Source organism: Diabrotica undecimpunctata, chromosome 3 (assembly GCF_040954645.1).
Source record: "Diabrotica undecimpunctata isolate CICGRU chromosome 3, icDiaUnde3, whole genome shotgun sequence".
In the NCBI taxonomy this organism is placed as follows: Eukaryota; Metazoa; Arthropoda; class Insecta; order Coleoptera; family Chrysomelidae; genus Diabrotica; species Diabrotica undecimpunctata.
This window is the reverse complement of record NC_092805.1, coordinates 119,965,057-119,989,400: the sequence shown is the minus strand read 5'-3', so window position 1 is coordinate 119,989,400 and position 24,344 is coordinate 119,965,057. Positions and strand designations below refer to the sequence as shown.

Genomic DNA, 24,344 nt, shown 5'->3' with positions numbered 1-24,344 from the left:
ATGTGTTGAAAGGGAAAGTACTTAAGTTCAAGTTTGTGGGATCACCACCTTGTCCCCCGGCCGCCATCTTGAAAAAAGGGGAGAAAGGGTTTTTAAAATAGATTATTTCATGGCAAGAAAAGAAGATATGCATAAAGAGACCTAGTGGTAGTCTAACAAAGTTTAAGAAAAAATAAGAGAGAAGAGACAAAAAGGAAGCAGAAGTGGCAGTAGCAAAAACTAAACGGAAACACCAAGTACATCAACATAGAACAAGGAGTGCGTCAAAAGTGCATTTTATCCCCCTATTATTTAATATATATGCCGAACATATAATTAGAGTTTCTCTTGAAGATCGCCCTGAAGGTGCCAGAGCCAATGGAATCATCATTAACAATATAAGATATGCCGATGACACCGTAGTATTAGCAGAAACAGAAGACCAACTAAAAATATTGATGAACATATTATCAGAAGAAAGTCACAGGCTGGGCTTGGACATTAACTTTTCCAAAATCAAAATTCTGGTATTCCACAAAAACCCCCATGAACAAGTTACACCTAACACAAATAAATGGTATCACCCTTCAGAGTTCCCAAAGCTTCATATACCTGGGCAGAGAACTAAATAGTCAACTAGACCACCCAAAAGAAATTAGAAGACGCATTGAAAGAGCAAGATCTGGTTTCATGAATATGCGTAAAATGCTCTGTAACCCCAAGCTATCAGTCTCAATAAGATTGAGAACACTAAAGTGTTATGTGTGGTCTCTATTACTAAATGGCTGTGAGACCTGGACATTAAAACAGTATGACGTCAACAAATTAAATTTATTTGAAATGTGGATGTACCGCCGAATGCTAAGAATAAGCTGGACCAGCAGAACTACGAATAAATAAGTACTGAGAGCAATGAACACACGCCCTCATCTGGTCAATACTATCAAAATTAGAAAAACGTCATATCTAGGACACATAATGTGCCATAGGGAATTTGAGCAGCTCCAGGTAATATTAGAAGGCAAGATTGAAGGTAAAAAGGGCATAGGACGAAAGAAAAAATCTTGGCTACGAAACATAAGAGATTGGAACCATACAAGAGGAAATGAATTAATTTATCAAGCCCAGAATAGAGAGGAATTTGCCATATTGATCGCCAACCTCAACAGGGAAAGCACTTAGGAGGAGGAGGGGTAGGAAATAGTGAAAGCGACTAAGAACAAAAACTGGAACAGTGTAAACAAGCTCTTGAGGAAAAAGGTTTAAAACTTACTAGGACAAAAACAGAGTATTTGGAATGTTCATTTAAAGATAAAGTTAATACAAATAGAATAATATATTTGAATGGTGAAATGATTGTGAAAAATAATAGTTTTAAGTACCTAAGATCGGTATTACAGAGTAATAGAGGAATAGATGGAGATGCACAGCATTATGCATTCGACCAGCCATGATGTACGCAACTTAATGTTAGGCAGTTAAAAAGAAAGAGAGACATGTGGTGGAAAGGAGAATGCTTAGACGGATGAGTGAAGTGACAAAAAAGGATAAAATTAGGAATGAGTATCTAAGGGGAAGTACAGGGGTAGCACCAATTGTTACCAACATTGTTAATCATTGTTAATCACCCAATACGAGAAATTGCTGATCTGCGGGTTCCTGGAAGTAGTAGGAGAGGAAGACCAAAAAGACCTAGAAGAGAGGCTTAGGCAGGACATGTCTGTAAACGGTATTAATATTGATATGACCCAATATGGACACTTATGGAGAAATGTAATTAGGGAAGCTGATCCCGCATAGGGATAAAGGTAAAGAGAATGATGATGACGATGATGATGTACAAGAAAGTATCTTTATTAATATAGTGAGAGGATTTTCATTTTTTATGTTTAGTTTTTTGTCCTCAGTTCTTACTTCTTTTTCTCTTACTTTTTTTAATATTTATTTTGAGCTTATACTAAACAGTGCCTGTTATAATAAATATGCTGTCTTTCAGAGGTACCTCGAGGGATCTTGTCCAACTTTGGTAAGATGAGAGCGGTATCCTCATTCTCATTTTAATATATGTACCTATAACCTTTAATTTGATAATTTACCTGGCAAAACAATATACCATAAAGCAAAGAAAATATATCACTGACAATCTTGTGTAGCTTACTTGCATTTAACGAAAATTTGGATGCAGTATTAAATTAATATAAACGGATACCTCTTTTTTCTTTCTCCATATTTTTAAAAACCTTGTGTTGTTGTTTTTCACGCCTTATTAATTAGTTGGGTGTTTTACTAATTTAATAAACGTCGTTTGTTTCTTTGGCGTATATTGAATAAAATTACCTCATAACGAACATTTAAATATTGAATCTAAAAAGAATATTGTCAATAAAAATATTATTCTTGGACTGATTTGATAGGAAAGAAGTACTGCGACAATAACCCAACTACTAGCATAAAAGAGGTAGTTGGGAACTTTCTGGAATACATCCAATTCCATAAAATTCCTACCAATGTTTTAATGAGGGAAATATATCCTTTGGGATTACTTCCGCAGAGCCTATTTGTAAATGCCTTGGCATATCAGGTGCAGTAAATGTTGCTAGATAAATAATTTTGCATATTTTTTAGGATAAACAATATATAAGTTCAATAAGTATAAGAAAATTGTGTGTTGTATTGGTCAAATTTTTATTTTGAAAAATTGCTTATGATACATAATCTACTATTATTGACATTTTTTATTGTATTTTTATTTTTATGTGGTTTTTTCTCTTTATTTTTTATTTAATTTGTTTATTTATTTATCTATCGATTTTCATTTTAACATCGATTGTATAGTTTTCTTTATTGTGTACTAGTTTTCGTGTCGATTTTTATTTTTGAATTATGATTTTTTAGAGATTAGAGTTTTTAATCTAATTCTGTCTTTAAAATTCTGTAAATTTTATGGGTCAATCGGCGATCTAGATCATAGTCACTGATTTCTTAAAATACAGGTATGAGTGACTTAAGAACCGGCAAAATAACGCAGAAGATAGAAAACATAATACGTTGTGAAATAAAAGAGATGAAAGTAGTAGAGGTGAGAAATTATCGATATTAACCTATATTTTACTTTACATTACATTAGAATTATCGAAAATTTCCCACCTTTAGACGTTAGCTTATGAGCTGGTTGACTTCAGTCATAGTAATACCATTATACGTATCACGATCACATAATGTAAGTAAAACAGTTTAAGTAGGAGTATTTTTTTTTATCCAAAATTAAAATATTGATCAATAATAAACTATGATTTGAGACGTCGCATACACTCTTCTCAATACATAATTATCATAGCTTGTTATTCTGTATTCGTCAACACAGAATTAATTATCAAATTACTACAAATTAAACTGTTTACTTACATTTGCTTTATTGCTTTCAATCAGTTTTTACTTTATGCAAAATTTAAAAAATGTAAATGTTCGACGCCATACTTGTAATACTATGTCGATAGTCCTAATGTAATTTAATGTAAATTAGAGGTTTCTATCGATAATTTCCCACCTCTACTACTTCATCTCGTTTTATTTCACAACGTATTATGTTTTCTATCTTTTGCGTTATTTTGCTGGTTCTTAAGGCACTCATCACTGTATATTAAATTAAATGAGAAGTTAAATTAAATGAGTTCCTAGTTTGATCTACTATTAAAACACTTAAAAAGATTATAAATACATGTTTAATACTGTTATTCTTTCTGAATGTGTGTGTTCAGAAATACGGGTTGGCATTAGGTAACTTTTTGCCACAAATATGCCAACAAAAAGTTAAGGATGCCATATTAAATATGTATCTTAGAGTCTTTAAGAAACTATATGATAAAATCATTAATAGTTTTTGTGTTGAAGCTTAGTATGTGTGAAATATTTAGCGGTAAACTTACATTCTGCTCTTGAAGTTTGACAATTAGTACTTTTGTAGGGTATTCATTAAGTTCATAATTAAATATTATATGATTTAGGTTTGCGGTAGAGTTGATATTACATAAACAAAGAGAATTAATAGTCTTTCCGATTTTAGCTAAATGTGCAGAAAGTTGCCATGGTTTTATCCTAAACGGTTTAGGGATCTTCTTCTTCCTCCTTCTTTTATGTAGGCTTTAAAGACTGTTTCTTATTTAATATTAGCCTAATAAATTGTTTAAATTATCGCACCATCTTTTTCTTCGTCTGCCAATACTTCTTTGTCAATTTGGTGACTTATCTCGTGCTATTCGTACTATCCTATCCTCTGCCGTTCTACTAATGTGTTTGTTCCACTCCTGTTTTCGTTTTGTCACCCATCCATTTATGTCTTCTATATTGCATGCTCTTCGCTTCTCTCCCTATCCAACAGACTTTTCCCTGATATTCGTCGGAGTATTTTTATCTCTGTTGTTTCTAGTAGTCGTCTCGTTTTAAATGTGTCAGGTCTTGTCTCCGCCGTGTATGTTAATATAGGTCTAATTGCTGCTTTATAGATTCTTGTTTTTGTGTCTTGTCTTAGGTGTTTGTTCTTCCAGATTGTGTCATTAAGAGATCTCGCCGCTTTACTTGCTTTTAAGCTTTGTTGTCGCACTTCTTCTTCAACATCTCCGTAACTAATTACATCTATTCCCAGATATCTAAACCTTGCTTCCTGCTTTATTATTTTCCCATCAATTTCGATTTTGCATGTAGTGGGTATTTAGATGTTGTCATACATGTGGTTTTTTAAGCTAATATTATCATATTGTATTTCTTGGCTGTTGTATTGAAGATATGTGTTAATCTTTGGAGTTCGTCTTTTGTCTCGGCGATTAATGCGGCGTCGTCTACATAACATAATATTTGGATTTCTTTGTTCCCCATTATGTAACCATAACCTTTACGTTATGCTTATATTATTTCGTCCATTATTACATTAAAGAGAAGTGGGCTTAACGAGTCACACTGTCTGACTCCGCTTTGTACTGATATACACTGTGTTAGTTTTACATTTATCTTTGCCTGTATTCGATTATGTAAGTAGATGTTTTCGACGGTTTGTATAATATTGATTGGTATGTTTTTTTTATACAGTAGGTGTAAGACGTCTTTGACTTGGATGCGATGGAAAACATTTGTCATGTCTATAAAGCATAGAAATGCTGGTTTATTGTACTCTATGGCCTTTTCTGTGATTCGTCTTAGTTCAAATACGGCGTCTACGCAGGATCTTCTGGATCTGAATCCTTGCTGTTCATCTGATAAAGTTGATAGTTTATTGATTCTGTTGGTTAGGACTTTTGTGGTAAGCTTAAGTGCGGTGTTCAGTAGATTTATACCTCTATAATTGATGAGGTTTTCTTTATCTCCTATCTTGAACATTGGTATCATTATGCTGTTTCTCCATGCGTCTGGTATCTTGCAGTGCAATATTAGTTTTTGTATAAGTTTTGGCATCTCTAGGGTTATACTTTCTTCTCTGTGTTTTAGAAGCTCGTTGGTTATTCCGTCTGGTCCTGGTGAGTTTCTATTTTTAAGTGAATTTATGGCTATCTCTACTTCCTTAGGGATAATAAATAGAATCGACTAATGTGAATATATGTGTGATATTCTTCGGAAGTTGTGGGTATAGGTATGTAAGTGTATGGATTTTTCGAGTTTTGTACAAACTTAAGCAAAATAGTTTCCCATTTGTTTTTTTTATTTTTTATGCAATTTTAAAATGTAGTCATTGGAAAATGACTCAAAACTAAAAAGTTGGAATATCTAGGACATGTAATGAGAAATCCAGAACGTTACGGCCTTCTCCAGCTGATTCTCCAAGGGAAAGTAAATGGTAAGAGAGGACCGGGAAGAAGACGCATTTCCTGGCTTCAAAATTTACGAAAGTGGTATAACACGACTACCACTGAACTGTTCCGCGCTGCAATAAATAAAGTAAAGATAGCCGTGATGATCGCCAACATCCGGAACGGATAGGCACTTTAAGAAGAAGAAGTCATTGGAAATTATTAAATTTTCAATTTTATTTAAATTTATCGATTTTTTTGCCATTTCATTCCCATTTTTTTGCCATTTCATTATTTTTGGTTCCACCAAGTTATTGCTATCATATTTAAATCAAGCGATTAACTTCTTAATACAGTATAACAACGCATTGTTATGTTTTTTGGTTATTGGTTGTGATATTGCCGTAAGGGCAGATAAATAATATGATAGTATAGCTGTGTCTCCATTGTTCTGGTCAACTGCGTAATTTAGAGCGCTTTCAATGTGTTATTCTGTCTACTAGTACAAAAAAACAATAATAAATTCCTGTATTGGGCACATAAATAATAGGAACTGGAAAGAACTATGGCAAAAAGTATAGTTTTTAAAAATCATGTTGGCTTGGGCCTGTAAGTTATTTTATATTAATAATGACCTTATTAACGGAAACACAAAGAATCGAAGTATTAATTATGGTTGGATATGGTGATAGAACCAGAACACTCCAAGTAATGTGTAATTTATTTAATATAAAATATCCTTATATGCCTATCACACAATCTACTGTTAGTAAAATTGAGAAGAAATTTAGAGAAACTGGATACATGAAATTGCAAGAAAGTTGCAAATGCTGGTGGTATAAAAATCAATGAAAATGCAAACCTTGATATATTATTAACCCTTCGGAGGTCGCGGTCATAAAGTGAACTTTTTAGATCGCGGTGTATCTCAGAGACACATTCGTTTAAGTTTACTGTTTCAATCAGATTAAAAAAAAACTGATGGAGATCGGAAGAAACGTTTATTTTGAACATAACTAATCAAGAAATAAGCGATTTAAACTAATTTATTGTCAAGAGAAAATAAAATAAATGCAGTATTAAGAATATAACAAAATAAAAACATGTAATAACTATTATTATTGTTACTAATCTAAGGCAAAAATAACCCAAACACATAATTACATTTAGCTAAACTTAATCAGATTCATCAGCGGAAGGATTAGTAAAACCGTTATAACAACTGTTGCAAACAATATTGCTATGCTCAAGACATAAAAATGGGGTACAACATTTACAATAGTACTTGGACAAACGCGTCGTCTTTGTCGCATAGCAAGAAGAACACCTTTTTCTTTTATTGCCCGTTTTAGCAACATCTGGATCTGCTCCACTGGTTGAACTTTCCTCCTTATATGTCTGAAGCTAAAGCTGCAATGGTCTGTGAATACCTGTAGTAATATCCGATCGCAGTTTTATTTGCTCTCACAATAACTGGCTTGAAAGGTTTCGAATGAAGAGTCTACGTCGTATTTTTGAATTCTGATTTAGCATGTGAATGGACTGTACGTTGATCCCAGCAACGTTCAAGACGACGTAAAATATCACCATAGGCCACCTTCTGCTATTTATGGCTACATTATACAAACCAACCATTTGGTCTACAGTGTCAACCCCTGATTTCGTCTGATTGTAATAATTGATTATCTCTGGCTTGTGCGTATCTGCATTTACTACGTCATCGAAGTGCATACTAGATACTAAAATTACTTTTTTTCGCTTTTTTGGCACATGCGATACAAGAGTACAATATTCACTAAAAGCAAAAAAGTAAGATTGTATTGGTCTGTTTGCCGTACTCACTAATTCAGGTAGTAGTTGACGTTTGTTTCTTCTGACTGTCCGTACATATGATAGTCTGTTCTTTTTCAAATCGCTGACGAGAGTTAAATCGGTGAACCAATTATCAGCTGTGATATTTCGTCCTGAATTATAGATAGGTTCAGCTAATCTCTTGACCACATCTACTGGATTATTGCTGACACAAAATGGACCTTCAGGCTGCAGTCCTGCATAAATTTCCATATTGCCTGTGTAAAATAGCGTAGAATCAACAATGGAAAAAATTTTAATCCCATATTTGTTAGGTTTTGACGGGATATATTGCCTAAATCTGCATCTGCCCCGAAAGCTTGCTTACATCTCGTCTATCTCGTTACGTTTTGTCCCATAGAGTATTCTTTTTTGAAATTTTGTACAAATAGTGAAAAGTTTTGTCTAACAGCTGACAACTTATCAATCTTTAGTCGATCTGGTCGAGTCGTCTTGTCATCGAATCCTATACAGTTGTGAATTAATTTGATTCTTCGCATTGACATCATAAGTCTAAATAATTTAATTCCACTACCATCTGTTGCCCATAAATTTTCCAAAATTAGTAGATTACTGCGGTGTAAGCCAGCTTTCTTTCTCTGGAATATCTACTTGGAATAAAGTCTATAATATATTTATTTGTATAATGTAAAATTAAATCTAAAAGTTCTTCTGACACGAAACAGCTCAAGCATTCATATTCAGTTTTTGCATTTTTTGCAGTATTCCTTACTAGAGGCAATTGACAAGGAATATTTTTGTTTCTGTCACCTAATTTTATTTTCGTAAACTGGCTTTTTTCCCCACTTTGTTACTATGTCTTTTCCGAAAGAATACTCCCCGTTTTCATATACTTTCTCTTCGCTCTTCTCACTAGAAATGTCTTGTTCGCTGTCCGAGTTTTCTGATCGCTCTTCGTCATAATCGATTTCGTCCACGCCACTTTCGTCTTCAAACTCAAATCGTTCATTTCCATCGTCAGAATCGAGAAACATACTCTAAAGCTCTTTAACATCCTTTGGATTATCCAACTTATATACCTTTTTCGACATTCTGAATATAATATAGATCACACAACGAAATAAACACGAAAAAATATATGTTCGATCTGCTAGGTCGCCGTATCTGTCAGCTACAATTGTTGTGTGTTTCCCACTTCTAAGACATAAATATAAAGCTAGACAGTGCCGTAGAAATGTACGATGTACTTCTTTCAAAATATTTATAAAAATGTTTTCAATGTATCTCTCAGATCAGCCACGACTTCCGGAGGGTTAAGTATAGCAGATAATCCTCAAATATCAAGGTAAATTACAGCTGATATTAACGTTTCTAAAAGATCTTTTTAAAAGGTATTTAACATGTACTTAAAAAAAAATAGAAAAATATCATCTGTATAAAATTCGTAATGTCCAGGAACTAGGATAATCAGATCGACGAATGCAGTTTTGCGAAGTAATGCAAGATTTATGTAATCAAAATCCACATTTATGTAAACGTATGGGCAGAAAGAGTCGAGGATATAATTATAGGCCTTTTATCTTTGATGAGCGTCTAACGAGGCAAAGATATCTAGATTTTTTTTTTCATAACGAACCTATACACGTCCGTACAGACAATATTTTAAATGAAATTGATCGTAATTTGCCAAATAAAAACATATGGTTTCAGCAAAGGGGTGTACCTTCGCCCTTTGTATTCCTGTTCATGATTCCTTAAGTGTTTTCACAGGAGGTAGATTGGTAGACGAGGAACAGTAGAGTGACCCCAAGGCCTCTAGATTTTACACCACCTAATTTTGTCCTGTGGGGTTACCTAAAATCTAAAGTTTGCATCGATCAACCAAAAATGTCATTAAACCTCTGAAAATCATACAAACAAGTTGAATTATGCCGAGAATGTCAATTTTGGGACCCCAAAACATTCAAAAAAGTTAATTACTTTTCCACCTCGGTTTCCACCACTTGACCGGTACTATTTCCTGTTATAGGTTTTAAAAATTAGGCTCCAGTTATAAAAAATTTATAGTGACCGGTTTGCGACAAAATACAAAAATCTTTACAAGAAAGCTGCACTTTTCACCTTTAAAACGCATTTAGATTTTTTTTTGACAGGACACTATGATCATAAGATATCGAACTTTTACCGTCGCGTTGATACAAATTATATTTAAAATTTATTTCGAGCGCGTACCTGACAGTAAAAATCACCGTTCGTTTCATGCGTGGTTTCAAGAGAACGGTTTATTCGACACAAGAAATGATTTTGTTCAAAATTACCTCAGATACATATTTTATTTGAAACATTATTTTCTACGGCATACAGAATCTTGTTAAATATATTTTTTCCGTTCTCTCCCCACTACGAGGGGAGTTTAAGGGGGAAAACTTGGAGTAAATGTGGTTGGAGTAAAACCTTTTGCATCTTTTTTGGAGTCCCAAAATGGACATTTTTGCAAAATTCAGCTTGTTCGTATGATCGTATGATTTCAGCGGTGAAATCTTTGACGACTGGATTAATAAACTCCAGAAATGATATAAAATGTTTAAGAAGATTATTGGCACCGTCCCCCGTATCTACTGCCAACAGATAAGTGGTTGGCAATTTAATTTAAGCGAAAACAATGTTTATTTGTCCAATAAATATTTTTTGATAGCAGTTAAATGTATTTTGTGTCAAGTAAATTACATACATACTTCTTGTGTAAATTAATTTAATTCAAAAATTGAATAATTGTGATGTGCCTGTATAAATAATTATGCTACTGTTTATATCACTGAATAGAGAATTGAATAACCTTTCAAATGAGCTTGCGTACGACCCTATTACGACTTAAAATGAAAATCATTGCCCATTATGTCATCACGCCCCGATGGGTAACTTCACGGGTATGATATATGCGCAAAAAAAAACATAATTTAAAAATAAAAATCGAATTTTTCCACAATTTCTCTACAAATCCTCGTATTCTCGAAAAAATGAATTTATTTCATAATTTTACCCCTCCTACATATGTATGTATAATAATTGTAATCAAACATGGAACAGAATACGAATAGGTTACTAAAATAATGCCCGGTTCTCATTATTCCGAGTTTCATCCATTATGAAGAGGATCATATTTTCTTCATTATTCCAGTCATTCAAAAGCTGTAAGATCGGTTATATCATCCACATACATCTTCACGCCTACATGCTTATTCACTGTTTAATGTGTAATCATAATCAAGCACTGGATTGGCCGTACACACTATTTCAGTGGAGATGAAATGGGCAAGCTGGAATAAAAAATAAACCGCCAGTCTAGTCAACTAGACTGGATTGATCACTGAAATAATACATTCCAGTGCAGGTTCACATTATTCCAGTGGCATTCCACCGCTCGACTGAAATGCTACTGGAATAATTTGAACCAATGATAAGAATAGAATCAGGTCAAGGTACATATTTAATTGTCATTGACTTATTTGTATTTGAAATAGGAGCCATTTTGTGGATTATTGTAACTGTAAATTTAACAATGTTAATATAGTTAATATTAATATGTTAATATGTTAATATGTTAATATTATTAAAATATAACTTATTGTACTTATATATGTTTTCCTACAGCTAGCAACAGGATACTCGAAAAATATTTAAAAATAACTGTGCAGTTTTTTCTTTCATACAATTCACAAATATTAAGAAACATTTACTTTTTTGATGAAAGATAATTAGACCAATACGTTTTTAAACTTAATATAATTGGTATGGGTGTTGACAAATTTTAAATTTTCTAAAATTATAATAAATTCACTAATATTAAGTTAATAAAACGTTTGAATATTCTAAACAGTAATCAAAGCAGCAAATATATTTACTTTCGAAGATTCCAAATTTGTTTTAAAAATGTTAGTCTGGCAATTTCCTGTAAAAATTATGAATTAATCATTATACAGTTTTTGATTGCCTTCGGAGATATATACATCGTCAAGTCGAGACAATCAATATTTGTTAAGATGTCAGATGTTCAACTTACTAGAAAATAATCAGCACAGATAATTTTATTATTTCCTTTCCGCCTACCTTATTTTAAACGGCATGGGACCATTGCGCCGATTTTATCTAATGTGCATTCAGCTGAGGACACGATTGAGCCGATCTAAAAGCGGCTTCACACGCTCGGCGATATTGCGGACGGACGCTGACCAGCTCGCACCCACGCACCATGGGAAATGTCCCGTACGTGAAAGTACAGGCACGTCTGTGCTGATGCGTCGTATCCATCCAGAGTCGGTAACATCAAAGGTACGGTACATGCCCGTGCGACGCAATCTGAGCGCGTCCGTGTTTTAACAGACGACAAGTACAAGTTAAAAGTTGTTCATTCTCTTACACTAGTAGTTGTCTGTAGTATTTTCAAAGTTGTGTTGCAGTTTTTTTATGTATTTTGCTAAACAATGGAATGGACAAACGAAGTTATTTTTGATGTTTTAAATTTGTATCAAAATGAACCATGAACCAAGTTATGGAATTCTACGGCGCCAGAGCATAACAACCGGAATGATGTATACGATGCATGGAACCAAATAAAAAATCAATTGAAGAATAGTGTACTATTTCAATTAAGACTAAAAAAAGAAGAGAGACAATTTAATGTCGACATACACAAGGCAAAAAACAAAAGTAGAGACCTACACAGACTGTCACGGACGGTAGGACGAGCTCTGTCTGCGTTGTCAGTTGTCTTTTTATCTTTATTTCAGTATCCCGTCTACTACTGTATAGTTCTTAATAGAAATCTTCCACAGTTTTTAACAATTCAGTTCTATTGATTATTATTCAGCATGTTTGTTTTTATCTTCAAGCTTTTATTTTTCTGTATCGTTTGTTTAATTTTTTCGTTACTATATTTTCTTAAATCATTTCTGATTGCTTTGTGTACCCATTCATTCATCTTCCTTATTTCTGCTTCACTTGTGTTTATATTCTTTATAATATTTCTTATGTTTATATCTTCTATATTTTTTCTTCATTCATTAAGAACATTTATATCTTCAGTAGGAGGTGTCCTTGTATTTAATTTTAATTTGGTCTCAATGTCTTGTTGGTGTATTTTGGCGTCACTAAGTGGTAACCATGTATGTATTTCATTTTTTCTCAATAATCGATGTCTTTCCTTGTCTAGATATATTCTAACTTTAGCGCGTACCATTCAATGCTCACTACCTGTATAAAATTTGTTTAAAATAGTCACATCAAGGACGATTTCTCCTTTGTTGCTGATTATAAATATAGTCTATTTCGTTTTTGGTTTTGTTATCTGGGCTTTGCCAAGTTCATATTCTTTGTTGTTTTTTGTGAAAGAAGTTGTTAATTTGGAATAAGTTATTCTGCAGAAGAAAACCAACCAAGGTTTCTCCTCTTTCGTTACATTGGTCTGAAATGAATTTTCCTATTGATGTCTCTTTAACACATGTTGGGCTTTTAGTTTTAGTTTTAACATCACCACATATTATAACATATTGCGTATGTGTTTTGTTTAGCGCTATTAATATTTCGTCGTAAAACTCTTTAACTTCCTCGTCTGAATGAGATGAGAGTCAGGCGTAAACCCAAATAATCTTTATACTATGTCTTTTGTTGAGTTTTAAAAGTAAATAACCAACTTTACTCTAAATTCTTGTGACAGATGTAATGTAATGTGTGCTTATGCATTTTGTGGACAAAGAATCCAATACCATTTACTGAGGTATTTTTTTTACGAATATGGTAAAAATGGGGACTTAATTTGAGGGTGTTCAAAATTTCCTCTTCCTTGTTAACGGATATAATCAGCAGTATCTTGGTACCGACGATACACTCGAGACACAGCAGATTGGCTTAAATTTAGTCGATTTGCCACGGCACTCTGGTTCAGGCCTTCTCTCAATAATGCTACTGCTTGAGTTGTGTTGGCGGATGTGGTATCCATTTGTAATGCAGTTGCGAACTTAAGTGACTGATATATTAGTAAGTTGATATGGAAATTGATACATATGATGTTAACCAAACGTGTTAAGTCAGTGCGTGTCGATTTCAATGAGTAAAATTCTGACCCCCTCTCTACGTGTTGCATTATTTATTTGTAATGCGTCATCCAATTCTCCAAAAGACAAAATTTTTTTAGAACTCAATAGTAAGGTTAATCATTGTACACTAAATATTTTTAATTTTGCACTTTTTAGATTGAAACAGGAGACGTACTTTCGCAAAATGATTTCTACACGTAAACAACAATATAATTAAAGTCGTTCTAATGAAAGAATCTCTATGAACGGGTCCGGCATTATCATTAATTCATAATACTCCCAGAAAGACTCGTAAACATATCAATATTAAACTCTACATACTTGACCTTTACACAACAAATTTAATTAGCTGTTCATATGAACGGATCTTTATGAACGGCTCACTTTAATGAATGACCTGGAAGACCCGGATCACGTCTTCGTATGAGGGGTTCTTCGGCGTAGTTGTGGTTCCATTTGCTTGTCTGTAACACAATATATATTATTAATTTGCATGCCTTTTTTCTTCAATTATTTATAATTTTTGTTGTCGTCGGATAGTGAAACAAATCGCATACAATATCTATAAGAATTATTACTTATCCAAAACAACAGTTACAGTTTCATCTATGTGCAACTTAGATTGAGTCTTGATTGATTAATAATGAGTCAGCAATTTCAAAATTTAAAATTTCGAAAAAGCTCAAAGGTTGTTTCTGGTTCACCTATAATTTTCTCCATATTATAGATGATTCAATTTAAACAACTGCCATGTATTTCAAAGATTTAAAGTTAATTTGATAGAAAATTAATTCATAGTCAACATCGAATACATGATATTTTTTGATACTACTACTACCAGTCTTGGTAAAACAAATTTGGAAACATCGAAAACAAATATATTATAGTATAAAAAATAATAGTAACAATAATTACTTTTTAACTAAAATTTTAAATCAAAAGATGTTTATTTTTTTATCTCCATTTTATTTTAATTTTAAAGCATGTTAATCACTGATATGAAGTGACAGATTATGATTCGTTTTTTACCGTTAAGATAATTTTAAATAGGTAAGAAGTACTGCGACAATAATCCCCTTACGAACATAAAGGAACTGATTGGAAACTTCCTGGACTATATACAATTTCATAAAATTCCGACAAATATTCTTATGAGGGAGATCTATCCTTTAGGCTTGTTACCAGACGATATTTTTGTAAACGCCCTAGCGTTTCAGGTGCAGTAGCATTTTGTTATAAATCATCTTAAGAAAAAAATCATAAACGTATATAATAAAAAGTAAATCGTACATGATATACATTATAAACACATAACTGAACTGTGTAGATTTCAGCAGCGATTTGATGTTGATTTAACATAAATAACCTTATCCAAATTATTGTAAAGCGGTCTAGGACTTTTTAGATGAGGTTTTGCACGAGTTTAATTAGAGCATTCACTTATGGTGTGGTAGTTTCCCGAGAAACCTGTTATCTTTAGCGACAATACTACTAACAGAACTAGTCCCATTAAAATAAATTTTGTCAGTAATTGGCTATTGCTTGCATCAAAATACCAATTGAGGAATGTTTGTCGTGTGATGAACAAGTAGGTAATTTCATTTAAAGGATGGCCTATTTGAATACATACATTCCCAAAAAGCACCATTTAAGTGGGGAAACACTATGTAAGCTTTAAAATTTCGGGATATTCCTGTAATTGTGAATTATTTTCTAGTAAGGAAAACAATTCATGGATTATGGGGAAAACCCTATTCGGGTGTCTCTAGTCACATTTTAATCATGAATAAAGTAATTTCAAATCAGCCCCTGTTTTGCCAATTATTCTCGTGATTTCATTAATACCTGTTTTAATAAAAAGAGAAAGTTTTTATTATTTTGTACTAATAGTGCATATCTACTCGAAGAAGGAAATGAAGGCAGAATGAAGATGAACATATTCGTGTATGTTCATTAAATGCTAAGGTATAAGATTATAGTTATAGATTATAGTTATAGATTTGTATAAGGTATTTTATGTTTAGTCTACATAACATAAACTACAAAATTGACAAAAGGTTTGATATATGATTTTTTTCTTATTAACGCAGATCATCTTTGCTGATATTAACCGAATGCTATGTAAAATAACATTAAGTAAGTCTATACTTGGTTTCAGACTATAACGGTTTTGCTTTGCAATAATTATAAGATCTATGCAAAATCAAAATCAACAGCGAATTTATACAGAGTGTCCTGTTAAAAATGACAGATAGTGTAACTGCAAAGTCTTTGTTTTAAATAATACAATTAGACTAATTACATGAAACAAGTTTACCTAAAATTTGATGTGAGTAGTTTATTGAGTAGAAAACCAGAATCAAAAGCTCACCTACAACGAATATTTGGAGTTATAAAAAAGGTGAGGGATGATCAGCTAAATATTATTGTAAATTTGCATTACTTGCGCTGATTTGATTTTTATTTTAGTATAATATATCTATTTCGAATGCATGTAGTTTTCTTTTCAAATAATAACTTTTGTATTGGCTTACTTATTGTTGTACCGCTTATATTTATTACACTTAGCTTAATAAAGACGTAAAATATGCTAAATTTGAAACTAACGTTAATCCTACAATTTAACTATGATCTTAGATTAAATAAAGAATTTTAAATATTCACTCATTCAACTATTACTCGGTAGTTCTAGTTATATCTACCTTAGATTATCAAATTTCTTTCTTGAAGTTCAAAGCTTGTAATTGTTGGTTTGATACTTGGGTTTAATATTTAAAAAAATGTGATTTTTTACTGTATTTAAATATTTCCTCCTTCTTTATTATTGATATAGTGTAAAATATATACTACGTTTTTTTTATTTTTGATCAATATATTTTTGTGAATATTCGGGACCTTAGATACAGTTAGATACAGACGTTTCGGTTGATAAACTCCTTCAGACATCTAGATGTATACTGTATGTTACGAAAGTTTTAATAAAACTGTATTGTATAAGAGACAACAATTACGAACTTAAATTTATTTAGGTTTAATATGGGTGGGTGCTTAACCACCCTTCCACCCATATTTATGTACCAATCAATCATATTTATGTCTGCAGTTTACTATAGATTCTAACTCTTAAAAATTATATTTAAATAACGTGTAGACGCCTATTGTCCTCTATGCCTTCAAGGGTATAAACATAATTACCCTCATTCTACAGTAGTTCGTAAATGATCCTTGAGGTGTTACATTTTTTAAAAACCTGTGCATCTAACAAGGCAATATAAGAAAAATGGTCAATATTAATGCAACAGGAAAAACTTTAAGAAGTTCGCTTTGCAAAGCAGTATTTTTTTAATATCCAATGTCCCACCTATTCAATTAAGAATTTAACAGCAGCGTAGTCGGGGAAACACTTTCGTATTAGAAGAAAAAATTAATTAGAAATACTGTCCAATCGCTATGGATATTGGAACTACTATTATCTTATTAGAGGAAATATATAGTAAAAGAAATAAAAAGGAATAAAGCTTCTGGAAGCGATGGAATCCTAGCAGAAATGCTGAAAGAAGGCGGAGAAGAAGCCATCACATATATAAAAATACTATTAATAAATGTCTATTCGAAGGCAACATACCCGAACAATGGAATACTGCTAAAACAATATTAATACACAAAAAGGGAGACACCACAAACCTGAAAAATTATCGACCAATTTCACTTCTTTCACAACTTTACAAAACCTTTACAAAGATTATTACAAACAAAGTAACAAATAAATTTGACGGATATCAACCAGTAGATCTATATACTTTGAAAATCCCAATAGAAAAAAACTAACGAATACAATCTCCCATTATGTCTGGCTTTTATAGATTATGAAAAAGCTTTTGATAGTGTAGAACTTTGGGCAATTGAAGAAGCATTAGTCAACAACCGGATCGACTCCAGGTACAGAATATTAATAAATAATATTTACGAACAAGCTGAAATGATAGTGACGTTGGGTAATAGAATCGAAACAAGACCAGTAAAAATCAACCGAGGCGTAAGACAAGGAGACACAATATCTCCAAAATTATTTACAGCTGCCCTAGAAGATATCTTAAAGTGAATAGACTGGGAAAATAAGGGAATACCTATTAACGGAAGATACTTAAACCATCTTAGATAGGCAGATGATGTAGTACTAATAGCCGACACTTGGAATGTATTGAATACGATGATTGAGGAGCTACACACAGAATCACTAAAAAAAGGACTGAAAATGAATTTCAGCAAAACTAAACTAATGTCAAACAAAGATGATAAACCTATGATAAATATCCAAGGGACAGAGATACAACACGTAGATACATGAATACACAGACTACCGAAATAAGCAGACGGGTAAAAATGGGATGGGCAGCATTCGGGACTCTCATACGTACTTAAAAATAAAAATATACCTTAAAGACTGCGAACTAAAGTGTTTAATTACTGTATACTACCTGTACTTACATATGGAGCTCGAACCTGGACATTTACTATATATACACATGGAGAAGATCAGAAAAATTTAGAGAGCTATGGAACGACAGATGCTGGGTATCTCACTCAAAGACTATAAAACCAATAGACAGTCGTAATAGAACAAAAGTAAAAGATGCTGTCGAACAGGCAGCTAAACTGAAATAGAAATGGGCTAGACATAACGAACGTCTTAAGGATGACCGATGGAATAAAGAAATCGGGAATTGGTGGCCATATGAAGCCAAAAAACCACGAGGAAGACCGCAAATGCGCTGAAGCGACGATTTAAAAAAAAATTGCATGACCAATGTGGAAACGTCTTACAAACAACACAGATAAATGGCGAGAATTAGGACAGGCAAATACTTGTGTGTTGGAGGCGAACAGCAGGACCTACAGCTAGAAGATGGACAGCTAATTAAAAACAATGTGAGAAATAACATTAAGTACCTAGGTTTGTAAATTACAAACAACAATACATTAGACGAAGATATACAGAAGTACTTACGTTAGGAGAGCTACCTCACAACTAAATAGAATTCTATGGGACCAAACAATAGTCAAAATCAACAAAACAAGAATTTAGAACAGCATAATTAAAAGAATAGTTATGTGGCTCGGAAATGTGGCAAATAAAGCATACAACAGAGAAAATGCTTAACATAACCGAAATGGATTTCTGGCAAGATTCAGGTGTAAAGTCAAGGCGAGAAGAAGTAACAAACGACCGCATGAGAGAAATCATGGGTACAGAACATACATTACAGACGATGCTAAAACAAAAACAATTAATCTGGTTTTGCCATATACAGAGAATGGCTGAGGAGAGCCCGCCGAAACGAATTCTGAAATGGAAACCCCATGGAAGGCGAAAAAGAGGAAGACTTAGACGGAGTTGGCGAGAGAGTCTTGACAAAAAGATGCAGAAATCTTGAAGAAGACGTACGGAAAGTTAGGAACCAATAGAGACTAGTGCTATAACTAGAAGTCGGAAGACGACGTAGGACGTTTTCGTATCATACTGGATCCTAATTATGCCAAAAATATTGTTAATTTTACATTGTTAAAATTGTTCTTTCACGTAGGATTGACTACCTAAAAAAGCTCTACGCAAAGAAAGAACAAACGACGCTAGAACCGGAAACACCAGAAATTACCCCCAATGAAAAACTTAATATAAATGTACAGGAAGTTCATAAAATACTTGAAAACCTCAAGGACAGAAAAGCAGCAGGTAAAGACGGGATACCAAACGAATTACTGAAATATTGTGGAGCAGCAATGACAGAACAATTAACAACATTAATTAATAAAATTATAAAACACAATAAAATACCGAAAGAATGGAGAACGAGCGAACTAATTCTACTATATAAAAAAGGAGATAAAAACAGCCAGAAAACTACAGAGGTATAAACTTGTTAAATACTACGCTAAAACTTACGACTAAAATTTTACAAGTGCTAATAAATCAAAGGATAAGTTTAGCAGATGAACAGCAGGGTTTTTGTAGTGAAAGATCGTGTACAGATGCAATATTCGTTATAAAGAACATTACTGAGAAATCACTAGAGTATATTAGACCAGCATTTCTGTGTCTAATTGACCTAAATAAAGCGTTTGACAGAGTAAAACTCAAAGATGTAATTCATCTTCTGTAGAATAGAGAAGTTCCCCTAAATATTATAAAAACTATCAACAACATCTATCAAAACAACAAAATGGAAGTCAGAACAAAAACAATTTACAAAACCTATAGAAATAGGCAGCGGAATAAGACAAGGGGATTCATTGAGCCCCATGCTCTTCAATGATACAGAATAAAAATCGAAGAAATAAATATACTATGTTACGCAGACGACGCAATATTGATAGCCCAAGATGAAGATAGCCTACAAAGACTGGTCCACAGATTTAAGATAAGAGGAAAAGAATTTAATATGATAATCTCATCTCAGAAAACCAAAACAATAGTAGTCAGCAAAGAACCAACCAGATGTAAAATAGAAATTAATGGCATCAGCATTGAATAAGTAATTGTTCAAAGGACAAAGAAGTGAGAGATCAAGTACAAAAAAAGTACAAGTGCAAATAGACTGACAGGATGCCTTAATAACACTATATGGCGAAACAGACACATTAACACTGAGATGAAGTCAAGAATTTATAAAGGCAGTATAAGACCAATAATGACATTGCCTCAGAAACAAGACCTGACACAGCCACAACGCAAAGGCTACTGGAAACGGCAGAGATGAGAGTACTGGGAAAAATTACAGGAAATACGCTGAGAGATCGAAAGAGAAATGAAGACATTAGAAGAAAATGTAACGTACAGTTTATAAATGAATGGACACAAAATAGAAAAAAATAATGGAATAACCACATAAGCAGAATGGAGGAGACCCGTGTCGCCAAAATAGCAAGAGATAAGTCACCAATCGGCAGAAATATCGAACGACCGCGCAAAAGATGGAATGACAACCTTTCAAAGAGGTATTAATCCATCAATGAACAAGCAGAATTGCTTATAAAGAGGATGAAGAAAATTGTTCTTAACTTAAAACTTTCGTGATATACATTATAACTGAAAATATGCTGAGAATGTTTTTAGTCTAGAAGTGTTGATTATGCCCATTTTGTAATTTCAATAAAAATGTATTGCTTGTAATTCAGTAAAATTGCCTACAATGCTGTATCTTTTATTAGAAATTTTAATTTTAAAAAATTTTAATATTCTACTATATTTGCCAGTCCTACTTTTTATCGTTGTTCTTTACATTTTACTTAATAATCCCTTATATCTTAAGTAATATTAATGATATATATTCATGACGTATTTATTCCATATGTTAAATTTTGCTTCTTTCAATCAAAATATGGTTCTAAATGCTCTAAAGATTCTAAAGGTGTCTCAAATATTTTTCAACTCGTAGGTTTATTGTTACATAAAAAAAAACAAAATGTTATCCTAAATATTAACTTTACCAAAACTTTTTTAATGATAATAGCTATTAAAAATTTTAATCTAAATCAGTTTAAATAAACTAATCGTTAAACAGAGCTTTAGTGTAATAAATATATGTCTAATGGAAGTGTTCCGTAATATTTTAAATGGTTTATTGAAACGATATTTGTAAAGTAGTTGATATGCACTATGAATCAAAATATCTATCTTGTTTAATCATTTAAAATAAGACGTAGCAACTAATATTTCAGCATTTAGCACACAATCATTTTGAATGGTAACAGGATACTTCAAGTCTCTAAAGACTAGTTGCCAGTTCAAACCAATATCTATACGAAAAATGCATACTAGAACTGTGTGGTTTCATTTATTAATTTATATGATATGCTTTTCTACTAATTTTATTCTAATGTGGTACACTTATACTTATTCTTTTATTGCACCTCAACTAACAATGTGGTTTTCTAAGAAGTCTGATATCCCTAACAGAACTATACAATAAAGTATTTTGTGTTGGTTGAATTTTTGTACAATTGTACAATATACAAAGATATTTCAGTTGCAACACAGAAACTCAAGATAATTTGGTGAAAACTCATTACAAAATGATCTGGCTACTATTGTTCAAAGGGCTCTACCTTCTGGGAAAATTTTATATTTTGACGAGTCGTTGTTATTATATAAAGAAAAATGGGTACTTCAAGAATCTATGATAATCAAGAAAAACAAGCATTAAATTAAACTCTATAAACTACTTATATCAGATGGCGTTGTTGTAAATATAGAAATACATTATTGCAATGATCCGATGTGGTCTTTTATCGACACAACTGTATTATTTAGTTCTTGGAATTTTTTGAACAGCTACTTATAAGTAAGTTTTATTAAGGTCTAAACCTATACCAGAAGTTATTAGAAACATGAACACACCATACTGGAACCATGTGTTCCAATAGAGGAAAACACAAAAGAAAAGTTATATATGTATTGAAGTGGGAAACAGTTTTGTTTGTCTAATTCTAAGTACTTTTATTTATTCTCGAAGAGCCTACATAACATTCAGTAGTAAAATATTAATATCCAGTTTATATCCACACCTTTAATCCCACCGAAATCACACAAGATTTATTTGAGAACAAATTCTAATAAATAGATAAATAATGAAAAATAATAAATAAAGTAATGAAATGTCTTATTTTATTCAAAATTTCATTGAAGCATGAAAACAAAACCAGCTACTCCTACTTCGATTTAAATTACTTGCTGTATAACTTTGCAAAAATCTTAAGGAAAGTTTCAGCTGTCAAATTATACATTTCTGGTCTACAAGGGTTGATACAGAACAGAGTTTTCATGAAAAATCCAACCGGTACAAAATACTTTGTGAAGATTGCTTACCAAGTATTTAGATAAAACCAAAAAATAATCTTTGGATTATGTTGATAAATTATTTGTCTTTAGCATTTATTCCAACACCTAATATTATTTTTTAAATATAATATACAAATAAAAAATATTTGTATAACTGCAGTTTATGTTGTTGAAACTGATTTTTCGTTGATACAGTAATATATAATACAAGTGTCTTTAAAATAAACCCATATTTGGTCTAAACATTAATTTTCTATTAAAATTTCGACTTGCAGGTTAGAAATCTCTTACTAATGTATCAAATATAGGATATCATGTTGTGTCTAATATATTTCATTACTGTAAGATTAACTGTAAGATATTAACAACGACCTAATGATACAAAACACTTCTTTAAACTAAACAATGTAACACATATATACAGATATGGAGGAGACAAGGAATCCAAAGAAGTATCTTAGATTATATTTGTCTATATACAATATAGAACATACAAACAGAAGAAGGAGGGAAACTAGAAGAATAGAGAAATAAATATAATAAAATAGCAATAAACAGAATAAAACATGAAAATATAACAAAAAATATCAACAAAACGCTATCCAATTTTATTAACAGAGGTCAAGAAATGATGTTGAAATGAAAATAAAAATAGACGATTGCATTTCCCTTTAATTCCAACGCCACCATTGTTCTACACGTGTTTCGAGTTGTTCAACTCTCACCAGAAACACTTGTGGCTGTTCAAACTAAAAGGCAATCTATTTTGGCTATTATAATAAAATGTCACGCCTAAATATGCTAGCAGAGATCTCTATACGGAGTAACAAGAAGTCATAGCTTCTCTCTTCGATAGCGAATTAGGTGTCTCTTAATAATTAGGTCTATTTTCATTTTAACAAGGATAGTGTTTTCAAGGGAAACTGTAGATGTATTGTCGGAGTAAAAGGTTATTCCTATCATCGTTCAATAGATTCCAATAAGATTTGGATTTGCGATTAACCTATTGCGCTATCGAAGAGAGATCCCCTTGACTTCTTAAACATTAGTTCATCTAAATGGAAAAATATCTAATTAGTTTAAAATACCAAAAAGTATAAATGTGTGTACATAGACTAGTAATGAAAAATTTGGTAAACTGGTTTAGGAGGATGTTCCTACTGAAACAAACCCATTGGGAGTCCTAGAATGCGATGAAGAGACTACATTTGCTCAGATCTCCAATAAATGAATATTCCACTGGACAACAGATTGATGAAAAAAAAAAAACGGAAAAAACTTGTACAATCAGATAAGATCCACCCAGGGCTGTAGCGCTACATGATGGCGTGAAGTGATACATGAAGGTGAATCTGTATAAAGCAAGGATATAGCTCAAGTTCACTATTATTTAAAATTAAATTTTAAATTTAAAAATATAATTAAAAATTAATTAAAATGGACAGATTGCTGAAGAACACGAGAAAACAAACAAAAAATATATAAACAGCTATATATGATATAGCAAAAATAACGCAAATAGATGTACTAATGTACTCAGACAATCTAGGTGTTTTAGTAGACAACTTTAAAAAAACTGAAAATAATAACATATTTGGACGGAAGGAGCACTTGGAAAAACGTATAAACAATGACAAAAAAGACTGACAAAAGTATTTATTATTATAAAACAGCCAAAACAGAGAAGCTGTAGTAAGAGCTAAAACACAAAAATCATACAACGAACTTAACACCAAAGGCAAGGAAATCAAACAATATACAACAAAGAAATTGAACAAAATATTTTTACTAGAGAGATTAAAACTGGGGGTGTCCTAGAGAACACTAATATATTAGTGCAAACCG

At 32.2% G+C, this 24,344-nt stretch overlaps 1 protein-coding gene across 5 annotated transcripts in view; it reads left to right on the top strand.

Annotated features, from left to right (window-relative positions):
- Nucleotides 1-24,344, top strand: part of gprs (speckle type BTB/POZ protein) — a 134,877-nt gene that overhangs the window by 71,837 nt on the left and 38,696 nt on the right. For 4 of the 5 annotated variants that reach the window (XM_072526775.1, XM_072526774.1, XM_072526773.1 and 1 more), the window contains exon 7: nt 2,394-2,560. In XM_072526775.1, the coding sequence (XP_072382876.1) occupies nt 2,394-2,560 (167 nt within the window). Of the gene's footprint in view, nt 1-2,393; nt 2,561-14,710; nt 14,878-24,344 lie in introns of all 5 variants that reach the window. The other variant, XM_072526777.1, reaches the window with a different exon arrangement.